Source organism: Zosterops lateralis (assembly GCF_965231275.1).
Source record: "Zosterops lateralis genome assembly, chromosome: 12".
NCBI lineage: Eukaryota > Metazoa > Chordata > Aves > Passeriformes > Zosteropidae > Zosterops > Zosterops lateralis.
Window position 1 is genome coordinate 19,778,441 of NC_139772.1, and position 17,322 is coordinate 19,795,762.

General features: G+C 40.7%; 1 protein-coding gene across 2 annotated transcripts in view; it reads left to right on the forward strand.

The window, feature by feature from the left end:
- The window catches only part of NAE1 (NEDD8 activating enzyme E1 subunit 1), a 31,684-nt gene that overhangs the window by 12,176 nt on the left and 2,186 nt on the right, over positions 1-17,322 (forward strand). Inside the window, exons 1-16 of one of the 2 annotated variants that reach the window (XM_083870043.1) lie at positions 5,480-5,584; positions 7,579-7,682; positions 7,774-7,834; positions 8,712-8,742; positions 9,370-9,441; positions 9,745-9,824; positions 10,351-10,460; positions 10,796-10,905; positions 11,490-11,552; positions 11,787-11,850; positions 12,922-13,013; positions 14,284-14,343; positions 14,431-14,564; positions 14,715-14,790; positions 15,300-15,339; positions 16,303-16,389. In XM_083870043.1, coding sequence (XP_083726169.1) covers positions 5,529-5,584; positions 7,579-7,682; positions 7,774-7,834; positions 8,712-8,742; positions 9,370-9,441; positions 9,745-9,824; positions 10,351-10,460; positions 10,796-10,905; positions 11,490-11,552; positions 11,787-11,850; positions 12,922-13,013; positions 14,284-14,343; positions 14,431-14,564; positions 14,715-14,790; positions 15,300-15,339; positions 16,303-16,389 — 1,240 coding nt within the window. In that variant the 5' untranslated portion in view covers positions 5,480-5,528. Of the gene's footprint in view, positions 1-5,479; positions 5,585-7,578; positions 7,683-7,773; positions 7,835-8,711; positions 8,743-9,369; positions 9,442-9,744; positions 9,825-10,350; positions 10,461-10,795; positions 10,906-11,489; positions 11,553-11,786; positions 11,851-12,921; positions 13,014-14,283; positions 14,344-14,430; positions 14,565-14,714; positions 14,791-15,299; positions 15,340-16,302; positions 16,390-17,322 lie in introns of those variants that run through there. The other variant, XM_083870044.1, reaches the window with a different exon arrangement.

A 17,322-nucleotide genomic window follows, 5' to 3' on the forward strand; every position in this document is an offset into this window, starting at 1 on the left:
CCTGTCAAGCTGCTGTGACCTGCTCAGGTCCCTGACACATACCTGGCACATACACTGGGTATGGCTGTGTCCCAACAGTCTGGGCACACAGGCCCTCTGTGGGCACCCAACACTGGGATTAGGACCTTAAAAAACTCACTCAGATGCAGAGTCAGGAAAGCTATTCTAGGGAAAAGTACAAAAAAAAAAAAAACAAAAAAAAAAAAAAATAAAAAAAACAAAAACAAAAAAAAAAAAAAAAAAAAAAAAAAAAAAAAAAAAAAAAAAAAAAAAAAAAAAAACCACACCAAAAAAAAAAACATTGCAGCAGTGAAAAGAAATGTAAGAGGGATTTTGTGTGTTAAAAGTGCAGACCATAAGCTGGGGAAGCCCACATGCAAGACAGAGAATGCTGAGCAACTGTTTTCAAGATAAATATCAACACTAGGCTCAGGTGAGCCCATAGGGCAGAGTGGCACTGCAGTGCCCAATCTGCACTGGCCACCATCGACCCTTGTATCTCCTCACTCAAACCCACACAGGTGTCTGCAGATCTGCACTACAAACACATGGCACAAGAAGAGCTCTGAGACAAGTGAAAATATCCAGAGGATGTGGCAGGAAGCAGACTCCACAAAATGGAGGTTTAAATGGATGGATTTAGGAAAATGGAAAGGGGGAATGACAACACCTGAGGGGAAAGATAGCCTGAATAAAATGTTAGCTTGTAAAATGTATCATTAATAAATTATAGTCAGTGTGTATATGACAATATATATGCTTCCAACCCAACCAGCCTTCTTTCTTTATGAGGAAAAGATTAAATTTTTCTTAAATAAAAGGTACCAGTGCTGCTTATACAAATATCACATTATTCTGTAACCCTAATATGTCTGGATATTGGCTGACTCTAAGAATGGGTTTCACTGATTCTGTCCTCAAATTATCATTTATCACTTCAAAAGCTGCAGTCATCATGTAATTCTGTTCTGTTTTACTAGTTTGAATCCAGGACAATTACATCACAACCGTGAACTTATGGAAGTGAGAACAACAGAGTGCTGAGTGCTTAAGGGGTGGATTTCTCCAATGCTGAGCTAAAAGTGAAGAATTATGATTTCCACAAATTTCTTCTGGGTTCTTGATGCCATGCCAGAAGTGTCTGCTTCACAGTGAATGACAGGAAGACATAATTCCATTCACTACAGGGAGATGTTTCCAGCTGCTTTAAAACAGAAATCTGTCTTCCACAGCCTTCTCACTTATGATTTTATTCCCCTTTACCAGCAGTGATGAGTGAACAGAGCAGCAGCCCAGGACAAATACAGGGGTTCTTCTGAACCTGTCACCAGGTTGTGATACAGAACTAACAACAAATGCTTCAAATTTCCCACCTTTAGATACAGTTGGTTTTCTTTATGATCTAACTGGTTTTCTTTATGATTTAATTGGAACTCTCTTTATTAAAATTGCTATATAAGGACTAACCGTTATGGTTAGAAAGCTCCAAGTAAGACTGGAAAGCTGAATTGAAGTTGGACATATTTAAGCCTTGAAGATTTGAGGAAATTGGGGATTTTAATCTCTAAGGTAAAATGTCTCTATAATACTACAGGTTTGGAGTTGTTGGGAGATTGTTGCACATGGAGATGTCACTTGAGGATAACACTACTGATAAATATTACTGCATCACTGTGTAGGGGCAGAGCTGCATTTCAAGGTCTGTAAGATGAAGTAAGAGTTATTTGGTTCCGAGGTGAATGGCTCAATAGCGCTCTAAGTGTATTAAGTAACTTGGCAATGACATCTGCTGACATCATTAATACTGGTGACACATTTGAACAAGGTGTCATGTGGCTTCTTTATCACACCCCAACGTGTCTGGTGTGTCACTGCATACCAACAAAACCAGGTTAGAAATCCCACCAGTCTGGGTGCAGGCTGCACACTCCAAGCCATTCATGTACTGTGGATAAGAGCAGATGAAATGTTAAAACATTCATCATTCCTGAGCCTGCCTGTGCCTCGGGTTCTTGACAGAGTATCTGTTTATCCAGGCAGCTCCTCTCTCCTCTTACACTGCCACCACGGATGCTGACAGCTCCCACAGGGGGGTTACTCTGAGCTGGCATCTGTTCTTTACATGTGTGTTAAAGGTGTTTCTAACGAACCCAGGCGCTGCACAAAAATACTCCACACAGTAAATACAAGCAGAACAGTGTACTGCCAACACTGAACACTAAAAAGCGCAATGATTCCAGATGCTTTTTCTATTTTTTAGTATTTTATTTTAAAACAGACTGCCTACAGTTCTTGATTGACCACAGAAATTTCAACTTTTATATTCCCAAGTTCTTCCTTGCAAACACAAAAATGTGATGGCTTTTGTACATATATTGATATATTGAGATCATATACATATATATGTATATTGATATATTGAGATTCTCATGCAGCCAGTGAAACTTCAGGAACTGAAAGTGGTCATTCTTCTCCCATAGCTACAGAGATTTCTGAGAGTCATGAGATTTCTAAGGCGAAAACTCAACTGGGAATCTCCTCCTGGCATCAGGGGGAAAACAAAAAAACTGGTGCCAAAGTGAAGAGGGGATTAAGAAGAAAAGGACAAAAAGGATATGCATAAAGTTAACAGACAACTATGTAAGAGAAAAAGCTTGAATCAAACATGGGCCAAGATTGCCAAGGGGATAGAAGGAATTTAGTAGAACACTCTTGGGAAAGGGGGGCAGAAAAAGGGGAATGGAGTACCTGGTTGTCTAGGAGTTTCCCAGCCTTCATGTACCACTTTCTTATTACTTATTTTTGACTTTTAAAGTTATACACACTTGGCTGCCTTATACTAGGCATTGGAACTACATTCTGGAACTAAGCCTGAAATATTAATTCTTGCAATTTATGGTTTATCCAGATTAAGCAGTGTAACAGAGAGCAAGAACAGGAGACTGGTTTTGATTTGGGGAAACAGAATGTTTCTGAAATACAGCAACGGTCACTGAAATGACAGCAAACGGAAGGATTTACTGTGGCCCAGCAAAGACAAAGCCTGAAAAATAAACTTTGCTGGAGATGCTGTATATGGAAAACAAAAGAGGAAACATTGTTTCGTATTACATCACCTGCAAAATGTAAACCACCCCATATAATAATGCACTGCTGTGTACATCATTCCAGCAAATATACAGAAATCTAAAGTTACTGAAGAGGGGCCCATTTAAAAGTATAACGGACTTTATACGGACTAACAAATCAGTGTAGATGATGCAGGTATTTCAGGACCTCTCTTTTGTTGTTAAACTTAGTGCCAGAAATGTTGGTTGAATTTTTTTAAGATGTAGAAATTTTCTCTTTTTTTGTACAGTCATGGTCCAACCAATGCTGATCCTATATGGAAAACCTTCATAACAAAAGCACACAGGCACAAGAGATTTCACATGTTCTTGTCTCCATATTAAGCAGGAATAACTGCAATAATGTGCAACATCTCTGCAAAATATATCCTACTGGATTTTCCTGACTGCAGGTACCTTTGGGACTTCTGCCTCAGTCTGCCTGAAAATGCCTCGAAAGTCCATGAAGTGTGTCAAGAGATGCAGAGAAATGCCCATTTTGAACATAAATTCTGGGAATGGCACTGTTGGCCAGACAAATTGGATCCATTACTGTGCAACGACCAGTATATACACACTTGAGAGAGACACTGATTATGTCAGAGTTGCTAAGCCTTGTCCTCGGTAGTGTTCCCCAAATCAAACAGCCCAACTATCCATACGTTTTCTTATTTATATATTTTAGCAAATGTTATATGTGTGTATTATAAAATTGGCTTTTCGCAAGATGTGTGCTATATGATTAATAACATAGTAAGGATATTAAGGATATAAGTTTATTTCTGCTATTGGTAAGACTAGATATAAAGGGAGTAGTTGATGCGGCAGCTGCTTGAACTGTCTGTTTGGTTGGGATAACATCCAGTGAACATGTAAAGAAGACTCTGCTACTGATAACACCAAGTATCAGCATCTACCACCCGCAGAAGGCACGGACCAAGGCCCAAGCTGGACGCGATAACAAGGACACAGCCACGAAACACGCATGCTCTAAAAAGGCGGACCCAAGGAGGGACCATGCAGGGCAGTTCCTGGAATATGGAAACTAGTTTATGGAATTTCATATATTGATATAACAAAAAGGGTATTTAACGAGTGTCTCTGAGAAAGCAAGGTGTGGACTTGGCTGAGTGCCAAGTCACCCGGCCGGCCGTTTTTGGTTTTTTCTTATCTCCTAATTGTCTTAATTATTTTATTAAACATATTCCTTAAAATTTACTAAAAAGTGAACCTCGTTTTTCACAGCAAACAAAGGCATAGATGTTCATTAGCTACAGGTTACATAGTTCTCTTATTAATTAGTGTTCTCTCTTCTACTGGTTAAAGAGTCTCTCGCTTCTCATGCTACCACTGCCATGCTCTCCCTATCTCTCTCCTCCCTTGGCTCGGTGGTTTCCTGTGTGGGTGCTCCATGAGTTGGTGCTCCTGATCCACCCTTGCCAGAATTCCCCCTTACACAGACAGAGGTGATTCCACAGAGTTGCTGAATTGTCTTTATTTGTTTCTTTCATATTTTGGGGGTTCTGCCAAATGTCCTGGTGGCCCATGAATTCTGCATTCTTCGTGTATCAGCGGAAATCCTTCTCCCCCAGCTTTGTCAACCCAACGCTTTGGAACCTGTCCAGCCCCAAACCTTAACAAGGCAATTCTGCTGCCCAGGAATTTGTGTTTCTAACAGCTGGACATCACTTACAGCGTGTTGGCTGCTCTGTTTCATTGATTAAATCTCCCTCCCTGTTCATGAGGCTTGAAAGTTACAAAGATCAGACAGCCAAGAACCCCTTTTTGTAACAAAATTTTATATTCGCCAGATTTTATGAGGAGTAGCGCAGAGGGATAGGTAGGATGATTAAACTCTCCATGAGCTCTTTTGAGTGGGATCCTGCTAGGAATGGGGTTCCCATGAGGGGTGGATTGCCGATGGTTAGGCGTGGAGTAGTTCTTGGAAGTATTTTTTGCAAGCCTCCTCTTTTCCTTGTTCACCCTTCAGGCTGTAGATAACGGACCCTGAGCAGGCGAGTAATAGTGCTTGAAGGAATGGGTGGGTTGAGATGCGGAGGACACACTCCGACTGTGACCATTATTAGGCCTAAGTGATTTGATGTGGAGAAGGCCGTGTTTAATACCGTTCTCTCTGAGGCCTCATGTGGCGGCAAATGGTGTGGAGCGGGTCCCCAGGAGTAGCGCAGGGAAGGGCGGATGCGGCGTTGGTGAGCACGGGGTGGGTGAGAGTGAGGGGGAGAATTCCAGGTGCTACCGACCCTGCTGGCTTCGAGTGTCCCGCAGGGCAGGTGCTGCTGCCGTCAGGGCTGGAGGAGGCAGAGAAGAAGCGGCGGGTCCCAGCGCACACCCCGGGCACGGCAGCGCGGTCGTTCCTCAGGGCAGGGCCCGCCCCGCGCCTGCGCGGCGAGAGCAGCGGCCATGGCGCGGCCGGGCCGGGCCGGCCTCAAGGAGCAGCGCTACGACCGCCAGCTCAGGTACCGCGGGCGGGCACGGACTGACCGAACGGGGAGCAGGGAGTGGGGCTGTGCCTCCGGCGGCCCGCGGCCGACACGGGCCTGCTCGGCGCGGCGCCGCGGACGGGCCCCCGGGGCCGCGCCGGGCCCGGCGGAGCCGCGAGGAGCCGCGAGGAGCAAGAGCTGTGTCCGACCGGCGGGGCCGTGAGGGCTGTATCGGCACACGGACAACAGATATGCAATAAATAAACTCTTTATATTGAGAGGAATATATATATATTCGTACATAATCTTAAATATATACGTAAAGGTGGATAGAGCTACATATATATATATTTATTTACGTAGGTACTTATGTATGGTTGTAGATAAGGTATATAAGTTATTTATACAATATTTCTTGTATAAGTATATAACGTATAAATATAAAAATATGTATATTCTATATATTTATATTATGTATATCTAGCTGTATCACTCTGTATGTGTATGAATATATGAAGGGGGATGTGCTGAAAGGATGAAGCCAGGCTCTGCTCCAGGCCCAGCAATGGCACCAGAGCCACGGGCAGGGACTGAGCCCAGGAGCTGCCCCTGCACAGGAGGCACAACTTCTGCCCTGGGCAGTGCCTGGCCCTGAGCAGATTGTGCACAGAGGCTGTGGAGTCTCCTCCCTGGGGATATTGCAGAGCCCTCTGCACACATTGCTGTGCCCTGTGCTCTGGGATGGCCCTGCTGGAGCAGGGAGGCGGCACCAGAGGAGCCCCTGTGGGCCCCTCCAGGCTGATCCGTTCCTGGATTCTGTGAAAGGACAGAAAAGATCCGAGTCACCAGAAAGGTAATGGCACCGGAGTTAGGAGTGTCTCTGCACTGCGGCTGTTAAGTTTCCACACGGATAGGTGTGAGTGAAGGGCTCAGCAGTGGTGATACCACTGCTGTCCCCTCCTGTGCTGTCCCCTCCATAGCTTTGTACACCTCAGGAGTGTAGACTCCTGGACTTCTCAGTACAGGAAAGATAGGGAGCCACTGGAGAGGGTCCTAGGGAGGGCACAGAGAAGGTTTGGGGTCTGGAGTGTCTCTGGTGAGGAGAGACTGGGAGACGGACCTGGTTAGCCCAGAGAAGAGAAGACTGAGAGGGCCTCTCATAGAAATATCTCAAAAGTGAGTGTAAGAGGGTAGTGCCAGACTCTTTTGGATGGTGCCCAGGAGCAATGGCCATAAATTAAAACACGGAAAGTTTCATCTCAACACGAGGAAGAACTTCTTTTCCTGGAGGGGGCAGAGCCCTGGAGCAGATGCCCAGGGAGGCTGTGGAGTCCCTCTCTGGGGCATTCCAAACCTGCCTGGACACACTCCTGTGTCACCTGCTCCAGGTGACCCTGCCTGGGCAGGGCTTGGACTGGGTCACCTCCAGAGGTCCCTTCAACCCTAAAAACTCTGTGCATTACCACCCCAGTGAAAACAGCAGAGAGTGTGACCTGGGACTGTCCCAGCCTGATTTCAGCCTCAGTGCTGTTTTCTAGGGGTCCGAAGTACCAGACTCAGCAAGACTGATTTCTGTCTCCTGTGTGTTTCAGTATTTTGTATGAGAAATATTTTTTAAATATATATACATAGAATTATATATAATTCTATTATTTATAATACAATTTAGGGGGAAAAAAGAGTGATTGGCATTAGGAAAAAATTTGGGCAATGATTGTTTTAACCCATGCTGGTTTTAAAAAAGTTAAAGTGTGTTCCAAGAGAAAGAGGTGTGTGAATGCATATGGTGTAACGTTAGAGAAAATGAAACGTCAGGGAAACTGGGTTGCTCTTTGGAAAGTCTCAGAGTCTTCACAGTAAGTTTCCTTAAGAATGCTTATTTTGGTTAGTGCTACCTGGGTCCTCAGCAAGTAATGGACAGTAGCATGCCAGCCCTCCATTTGTCTTTTTTGTTGTTTTTGTTTGTTTCTATTGGCTTTGCAATCTGAAATTAAATAATTCATTGTGTTTTGGTTTCCCTCCCAATACAGACTGTGGGGTGACCATGGGCAAGAAGCATTGGAATCTGCCCATGTTTGTGTGATAAATGCAACAGCAACAGGAACTGAAATACTCAAAAACTTGGTGCTGCCAGGTCAGTAGGTATTTCTTCTGTCTGTTCTTTGTACTGTATCTGATGACTTGATGATGCCAAGTTATTCATAGGAGGTTTTTGTTCCCCAAAGGTATTGGTTCGTTTACAATTGTCGATGGGAATCAAGTCTCTGGAGAAGATGTTGGAAATAAGTAGGTTTTTTACTGATTTCAGTAACAAATTGACAAGTGACAGAGTTTCATAGGTAGTTCCCTCTCTATATTTGCTAAGAAGTCCTGTGAAATTCTTTTAAAAGCCTCTTTGTGTTTCTCAAGTCTTCTGTGGGTTTGGAGGTTGGTGACAGTATGCATGGTCATTTTGATATTTGCTGCTAAATTATTTTACTTGCTGGGTTTGTTTGCTTACAGGTCTGTTTGCTTCACAGATCAAGTTTGTAAGGACAATGCTCTATTCAATATAAAAATATTGAAAATTATTAGCTTGTTTGATGTAGTCTGGAACTATGACAGGCTTATGTTTCAGTGTAGTTCAGTATATTTTCCCTAAATCTGGTGATGCAGATGACTTAATTTTCTTTAGTCACTGCAACTGTGACAGCTAGACATTTATTAGCTTTCATAGCTTTGAAAGGCTCTGTGCAGCTGGGAAAAGGGTAAGAAACTGTTTGCAAACCCTCTAAAAATGATTTGCCTACTTATTCTTGATCAAGGTCTGCTGTGGTGCATATAGATACCTTCAGGGGTTATGTGAGGGGGAAGGATATTCCATTATATGAGGAAATCAGTGCTAGTGAGTCTTTGATTAACCTGCTGAGAAAGAACATCTTGATCCTGTCTTCTAGAGGAGTTTGGCATGTTTTATATTTCACATTTATGGCTTGGGAATTGAAAAGCTTTCTTTAGAAACTGTTTCTAAGGAGAATATGGTAGGAAAAAGCAGATTTAAGGGATAGTGTGGTTAGTTGTGTGTGAGAGTTAGCAGCATATTCTGCAGAACAAAATGTAACTTCAATGCTGTTTTTCTTCAGAATAGAAATTCACATGTAATTCTCTTTTGTCTCCTTTTCAGTTTCTTTCTACAAAAAAGGCATATTGGTCAGGTAAGGAGATAATAAGTGTCAGTTTAGGTGTATTGAAAGCATGGAAGTATTGAGTATTTAACTATGGTATTATGAATAATGCTAAAAGCATATGTGTAGAGGTCAAAGTCTGTTTATTCTTAAACAGAATTCCTCATGTTTACTTCTTAGTTGCTCATAAGTGAGAACATAAACTCAATTGTGGCAAGATTGAATAGAAAAAAATGAAGATCTTATGGTTAAAACCTATAGAAGGATAAGGTAGAAGACCATTGTGGTTGAAGGAGTAAAGCTAAGAGCAGAGAGGTGAATGGGAAAAAATATCACAAAAACAGAGTATGAGGGGCATGATAACTCCTGGAAATTCTGTAATGAAACTGGAAATTAGGAAATAGCTGTCTCAAAATTTGTCTTTTTTAAAATGGTATTACAGAAAATGCTCTCAAAGTGCTTGCTATTATGGGATGCATTTTTGCTTCAAATGAGCAAGGCTTGGAGTAAGGAGCCTTAGCTTATAATGAGCTTTCTTGTGGGTGTTTTCTGTGGTTGTTTTGTTGTTGTTGCCTGGTTTGGCATTGTTAGCACATGGCATTATGTAGTACTGATACACTGTGTAAACTACATTTCCTTTTGATTGCTCTGAAACAGAATCGTGCCCAGAGTGCCATGGAGCTTTTGCAGGAGTTGAATAGTGATGTTTCTGGGAGCTTTGTTGAAGAGGTTTGTCTTCCTAAATTAGTACTATGTGTTATACAGTGTGATAAAAATGTAAATAACCGCTCTGTGTTATTTTGTGATGTTGGAGTTTAAATAGATTCAGGATAAAGCAGCATTTGAGGAAGATGATCTTAAGTTAAATCATTTGTGTGTATTTCAAACAAAAAATCACTTTATGTATTTCAAACACTATTTTGTAACTCCATCATTATTTTATAACTTTCACTGAACACTTTATATTCAGCAGACTTGCTCTATGCTCAGAGATTTTCGGTGTTCCCTGACATACATTTTTTCCCCATTTAGAGTCCAGAAAAGCTTTTAGACAGCGACCCTTCCTTTTTTAATCGGTTTAACTTAGTGGTTGCAACACAACTACCTGAGAGGTAAGAATTACCTGAGGTTGAATTACCCGTTTTCATTCAGTTGTAAAAGCAGGCTTTTATATATACGTGTGTGTATGTGTGTGTGCATTTATGCACAAGCATTTCCTTGCAGAAGAACTTAAACAGAGCAGAACTCTGTCATTGTGAAGGAAAATTACAGCCAGTGATGGCATTTTTGAGAGACCTTTTTGTACCTCTGATGGGAGCTGATTCTGCTGGAAGTTAACACAGCAGCAGCTAATGCAGCTAATTCTTTATTTCTGTCTCTCCCAACTCATTGAAGCTTTTTATTTGATACTTGGAGCATTTGGGAGGATGGAATAAGACATAAGTAACATAATGGATTAATAGCTTTCCAACTCACTGTAAATTCCGGTATAAAATTAATCACCTTATGTGCTTAGGATCATGATGATATTGGAGAAGTTTTCTGAGAGAACTCTTTCACAAGTAACTGGTGTAGGAGTTAATTTATGGTTAACTGTTGTCTTCTGTAGATCTGAAAAAAGCATGTTTTTCCTTACAGTACATTGCTGCGTCTGGCTGAAGTTCTCTGGAATTCCAACATTCCTCTGCTGGTCTGCAGGACTTATGGACTGGTTGGTTACATGAGAGTAGTGATTAAAGAACATACAGGTTAGAGGGTTTGCTGAGATAAAAACTTCTCTGAAAGGTTTAAAGCTTCAATAACTTATGTCACTTTGGGGTTTTTTGTTTGTCTTTTTTTTATCTTGTGATATATGTAGTATTTGTTAAGTCTTAGGTAGTTTGCATTCTTTGAGGAATGTATGAGGATTATGGACTACAAGAAATAGTAAAAATGGGGATTATCCTGACATTATGGGCAACATACACAGAACACTTACTTTGAGAATCAAGCAGTGAAAGGAGCAGGTGATCCTGTATTTGTGTAGCTCTGTTTTGAAGGCCAGACATAAAGCTGGGAAATGTATTGTGTCATTTTTTCACAGTTGTTGAATCTCACCCTGACAATATGTTAGAAGATCTGAGACTGGACAAACCATTTCCAGAACTGACAGAACACATTCAGGATTATGACTTGGAGCATATGGACAAAAAGGTTAGTGTGTGGTTTGCTCTGTGTTCCCAGCACAGAGGCAGACACAGCACAGGGATTCTGTGAAAATGGCTCTTGGCAGATGACTCTTGTGCCAAGTCTCATCTGAACAGAGCCAGCTCTAGAATCAGTCACGAGGAACTATTTTTGCCTCTGCCCCAAATGTTCCAGTCTATTTAAATCTTAAGCAGGTGGGGGTCTTGGGAAGCAAGGAGTATTCTTGGACAACTTGATCTTTTGTTAGATTAAATACCCCCTCACACCCTTCTTTGTTTTTTAATTTTTATGGTTAGCTACTGCTGCAGAGCTTTACACTGTGGGTGTTTGTGCATGGCATAAGTTCCACTCCAGAAAAACATTGGAGAACTTGGCTCAACCTTTTTAAAATAAAGTAATAATTGATAATTTCTTTCATAGTAGTTAAAAACCATTATGGCTGAATCAAAATCTGGAACATGTCCTGTGTCTTTAGAGTAGTGGAAGGGATATTTGGAGTTTACATTGAAAATAGGGTTTTAATTTTAATTTGTTTCCTATTTTTTGCCTCTTCTCAACCTGACAAAGATTTCTCCACTGTTCAATTACAGGACCACAGCCACACTCCATGGATTGTGATTGTAGCAAAGTATCTCATAAAATGGTTCAATGAGGTATGTTGCAAAACTGTATTATTAATATAAGTCTGTCTTTTCTGAAGCAATTAATTATTTTGGCAGTGTGTAACATTAAAAAAAAAAGAGTGGAATCATAAAAAAAAAATAATAATTGAAATACAAGTGAATGTGTGAGCAATGACAGACTCCTGGAGTTCAGCACTCTGAACACAGTGAACTTAGCAGTAGGTATTTTAAAGACAAAAATCTCTTTGTGTTTTTTAAATTTAGAAAAGTGAACAGTTGCCTAAGAGTTACAAAGAGAAAGAAGCCTTCAAAGAACTGATTCGGCAAGGTAATCCATGTCCCGGGGTCCCTTATTCCTGCTGGCAGAAACAGATACAAGGTGGTATCTGAAAAGTAATCCCAAGTTCTCTCAGGTTTAATTTATGAAAGATCTGCTGACATATACTGTATGATTCTTCTGCTAAATGATTATTTTGTACGGGTGGGCCTTAAGACGCCAAACTTGCTTATAAATGTTTGTTGTCAATGTTTTATCCTGTCTAAGATCCAGAATGTCTTTTGATTTGGGTGGGAACAAAGGCCTTAAGAGAAAATCGTGTTTAAAAATCTGATAAAGAGGAAAGCAAATGGCTTTTGACACTGGAATTGTTATTCTGCAAGTATTTGGTCTGTCCATTAACCCATCAGACACTTGGTAATCATTCACCTCTGCATGGCCAGGTTCAGTAGCACTGACTGCACTGTAACCGGTGTGTGAGTGACTTCATTTGTGCAGGGGTTTTAGTCCAATACCTTCTCAGGGTGCTAAAATTCATGTGGCATTTTTATGCTCTGTAGGCATTGTCTTAAATAATTGTAGAAAAACACCATTGACTGAATTTTTGGTATTTCCTCACTTGAAGGTGGCCAGTGTGCAAATTTGGAATGGTCTTTATCCCCAGGCTGTGATAGGGAGCAGATCTGATTCATAGTAATTACCTTTGGTCATGTCAAATTTCTAGTGGAGGCCCTTTCTTGGGCTGGCTTGCTCTGTGGACGCGTAAGTATTTGCCAAATTTGATCAAAAAGCCCCCAGCAAAACATGAGTAGCATGGGAAGGAGAGTTGAATTGTTAATTTAGTGCTTGTGAAACTTCATTATCTCCTTCTTACACAAATAAACCGGTGCTTTTGTGCTAAGTAACTTCTACTTGACATCACAGGAAAATGAATAATTTGCATAATTTAGATGAAGTTAGCTTTATAATTACATCTGATCTTTTTTTTTGTGATTTATTTTTCATTTTTTTGCTGGTAGCTGTTATGCCACGAATACGTCCAAAGCCAGTCTGTTCTGTTGGTAAGACAAAAATGATGAGATGTAATTCAAACATTCGTGATATTAATTTTTTTTCAATAAGGTGTCTTAAAGAATGAAAATGGGACCCCAGAAGATGAAGAGAACTTTGAAGAAGCTATAAAAAATGTGAACACAGCTTTAAATCGTACAGAGGTGAAATAAACATTTCTGTGATAAAATTGAAGCAATTTCAACTGCCTCATTTTCTCATAACATAGTAATTAGTTTTAGGACAGAATTTCCATTTGTAACATTTGTATTTAGCTAAAACAGGATTAGTACAATGTTAGAACTGAAATTGTGTCGGTAAATAGACCTAGATTAGCTGGCAGTGCAGCTTATGGAAATTCCCTTATTCCCTTCTCTTGCAAGAAATCTGCATTTCTCTTCTGCAGACTTGAATTCAAGTCTAGAATGAGTCAGGAACCAAGAGTGCATCAGTAAGTTCTTGTCTGAGTTCTTGTCTGACTTCTACAGTTCAGTCTATAAAAAAACCCTGTGAAATGCTGAGTAAAATTGCAAGGATTTAGCAGTGAGAGGTGTGGCTGATGCTGATTTAAATCCACTGCTAGGAGAGAGACTGAGAGCACTTACTGAAATTGTGCTGTATGGAAGCCAAGGGCTGTAGTAGTTACTCTCTGTAGAAATGAAGGGCAGCATGGGACTCCTGATAAAATAAATTCACTTCTTTCCTCTTGAAGAAACTTATTACAAAATTTCCTTCATAAACTGGTCAAGCTTAAAAGCATTAGAAGTGAGGTTTTCATTGTTTCTTAAATAATTCTAACCTGGGAACTTACGGTTTAAAATTGAGCTCTGATTACTTTATTTTCTCACTGGGGTAAACTGCAAGGGCAACATGGGGCAAAACCACAGTCTGTGATTCTTCCTAGGTTATGTTCTCTTGTTTTGAACTGTGCATCCTTGCTTGGATGGTCATGTTAAGTCTCCCAAGAATGCAGCAGGTAAAACTTAGTGCTGTCATCCAAGCCACTACAAGACATAGCCCAGGATAGTAATATTTATTTGAGTTTATGTGCCAGACTGACCTGCAGCAGTTAAGGATTCTGAGTAAAACACTGACTTTTGTAGCCCCACTCCCCTAGCCTTTCAGCTGGTCTGCCCCAGCAGGCAGGGCGAGCAGTTGGGACAGTTCCTGCTGCAGTTTGCTAAATCTTCTCTGTCAGAGATGGAAATCAGGTGAGATTTTGTTTGTGACATGGATCTTGCTCAGAGGCATTGCCTTGCTCTTGTGTAGGGCTGCTGTTTGAAATGTGTCTGAGCAGCAATGACTGTGTGGGATTCAGAGGAGGTTTGCCATGAAACTCTGAGGTCACTTGGAGTTGGCTGACCTATGTAATGAATGTTGAGATAATTCAAGAAATCAAAAGGCATTACAAACCAAATTTATTTGTTTTCATAGATTCCAAGAGGCATTGAAGAGCTTTTTAATGATGAATGCTGCCTAAAACTCACAGAGCAGGTATGAGTAGTTAAGGGCAAGACTTAAATGTAGAAAAAGCATTGTAAATAACATCTGTGTACATGACTGTCTCTTGTGCATTTGTAGTCATCTTCCTTCTGGATTTTGGTTCGAGCTTTAAAGGAATTTGTGGCAAATGAAGGGCAAGGAAGCTTGCCTGTCCGGGGCACCATTCCTGATATGATGGCAGACTCCAGTAAATTCATCAAATTGCAAAACGTGTAAGTAGGCAACTCTTTGAGGGAGCTCACTTCCATTCATGTGGCTTGTATTTTGTCTTTATAATATAAAACAAACAAACAAAAAATATATCCTTCAATGTGGAGTTGGTGGCTTTCTGCTATAATTTTTTATTTCTTCATCACTACCAGATACCGTGAAAAAGCAAAGAAGGATATTGCTGCTGTGAGGAACCATGCTGCTAAATTGTTACAGTCCCTGGGCAAGGTGGGTCCCATAGGCAAACCTGTGGCCATTCTTCTAATGGAGATAAAACCTTTTCTGGAAGGTTTAAAGCTTCAATAACTTATGTCACTTCAGGGATTTTGTTTGTCTTTTTTCATCTTGTGATATATTTAGTATTTGTTAAGTCTTAGGTAGTTTGCATTCTTTGAGGAATGCATGGGGATTATGGACTGCAAGAAATAGTAAAAATGGGGATTATCCTGACATTATGGGTGACTTACACAGAACACTTACTTTGAGAATCAAGCAGTGAAAGGAGCAGTTGATCCTGTATTGGAATGAAGTATCTGTGAAGTATCGGCTTTATCAATTTGTTTTGATCATATAAAAGTAAAATGCATACAGGGATATACTGTTCACAGTTTAAGACACTTTTATCTGGTACATTAATAACTAGTTATTTCATTATTAATAAATATGTTAATGTATATGTGAAAGCAGGAATTCTCATGCCAATGTGTGTACTGGAATGACTATATTCTCTCTTTTAGGCACCTGAGTCTATTTCAGAGAGAGAACTGAAATTGTTCTGTGAGTATGCTTGGATTTTGTTCTGGGTTTATGCAAATGATCAAATAATCAAAAACTTGAGTGATTCATTTAGTTATTAAGCAGTAAGTCAATATTTGAATTTTTCAAGTACTAAGTGGTTTGCATCCCTCATTTTCAGGAGAAGTAGCAGATGGTCAGCATCTCTCAGGAGTGAGTCTGTAAAGATTGGCTTTAAAATTATGTATTTTTTCACTCCAGACAAGAGGGAGCACCTGCCCTCTGCTTTCTGTGATGAGTACCTGAGCACTCTTGCCTGTGATAGGGTACTGGTTTCAGTGTGGGCTCTGCAGACTTGAGGTAGTCTGAAAAGCTGGATGGAACCGACTTGATGGCACTTCAGGCTGTGCCTGTTCTGGATGTGTACACGTGTCCAGCAGCAGCCTGGCTGAGGCTTCTCATGGCTGGAAAGCTCCTCTGTAAGCATAGGGCCAAGAGTGTGCTGCCCTGCACTGGTAAAGCATTTGGGAACCTCCCAGTTGCTTCTTTTCCAGTGCTGGGTTGTAACTGTACCCCGGGTTGGTTCCTAGCCATGATACTGAAAAGGGACCTTAACAGCTCATGGCTGTGCTGTTAAAATATTAACAGCATGTGGGAACATGTGAGGCAGCGTTAGATGTAATGGAAGATGGAACGAACTATGTTGGTTTGCAGCCTGGAAGAGGGAGACGTGGTGGCTGTGACTGAATTGCTGTGGTGTAGCTGTTACAGTAACCTGGCAGATACATGGGGCTTCCACATGAGCTCAAAGTATTTCCCTAAGACTCTCCTGACCACAGACCTAAAGGTAGTTACACAGGTTTGTATTGCTGCAAGCTGAGAAGAAACAGGAAGATGTTGAATGCCGTGCTGTTCAGTTGTAGCCTTTCCCATGTCCGGTGGCAGTGGGACAGAGCTGCAGGGTGTGGTGGCACTGATGGCTCCCTGTCCTTGTCCCCGTGCCAGGCAGCAACGCCGCCTTCCTGCGCCTGGTGCGCTGCCGGTCCCTGTCTGAGGAGCACAGCCCCAGCTCCTGCAGCAAGGATGCAATCAGTAAGTACTGCTGCTGGCCACAAACCTCACTGCGTTTCCAGCTTGGAATGGTTTGGTGAGGGAAAGGAAATGTCAGCTATATGTTCTGTTGCATTATGCAGTTTTATCATTTGGAATGTCACAATGTCTTTGGTGAATTTAAATAAATTCTTGCTTTAAGGAATATGTCTCTCAACTACAAGTATGGAGTTTTTAGGTCTAGAGTGTTGAATTCAATTTGATTTTGAAATTTCAAAAATGACCTTACAGATTGATGAACGTTTCAGCTTTTGTTTTCTTGTGAATTTTGCTTGTAAGTACTCTATAAATAAAACACTATTTTCTTCAAACTTTTCTTTTCTGTACCTCAGTTATTTCTGACAGAGCTGAGAAAGTGCTTTAACCTGAAAAAATGAAAATAATTATCTTGACCCCTTTTAGCTTATCTCTTTAGGATATGAACGAACAAACTAGTTACTTAATATTGCTTTTGGGTTTTATATTGCCTTTTTTTTTTGAGCCTGCATAAATTAAGAAAAAAACTGGAAATACTTTTTAATTGAAGTTTGTTGAAATTAAGCTTAAACAAGTCCTCTGGATGTTTTTAGCAAAATATGTATATATTTTATGTATATGTACATCTCGTAATATTTATCATTTCAGTGAAAGCTCCTTGAATTAGTTAGTAATGTGCAGTGGGATATAAGTAGCAGTTAGCATTTACAAAGACTGCTGAGCTGTATGGTAAAGGATTAAAGACCTGTTCTATAATTACAGTCATTACAGATAATACTTATAGTGTTTTAAATCCTAAAACTATAACTAGGGAATACCCATTTAAATGAAAGCAGCTGCCAGAATTGAAATGTGGGTTTCTTCACTGAATAGTTTATATTGAATAGGTATAAATATGGTTTTGTCATAAACTTTGGGAGCAAAAGTTTATCTGTTAAG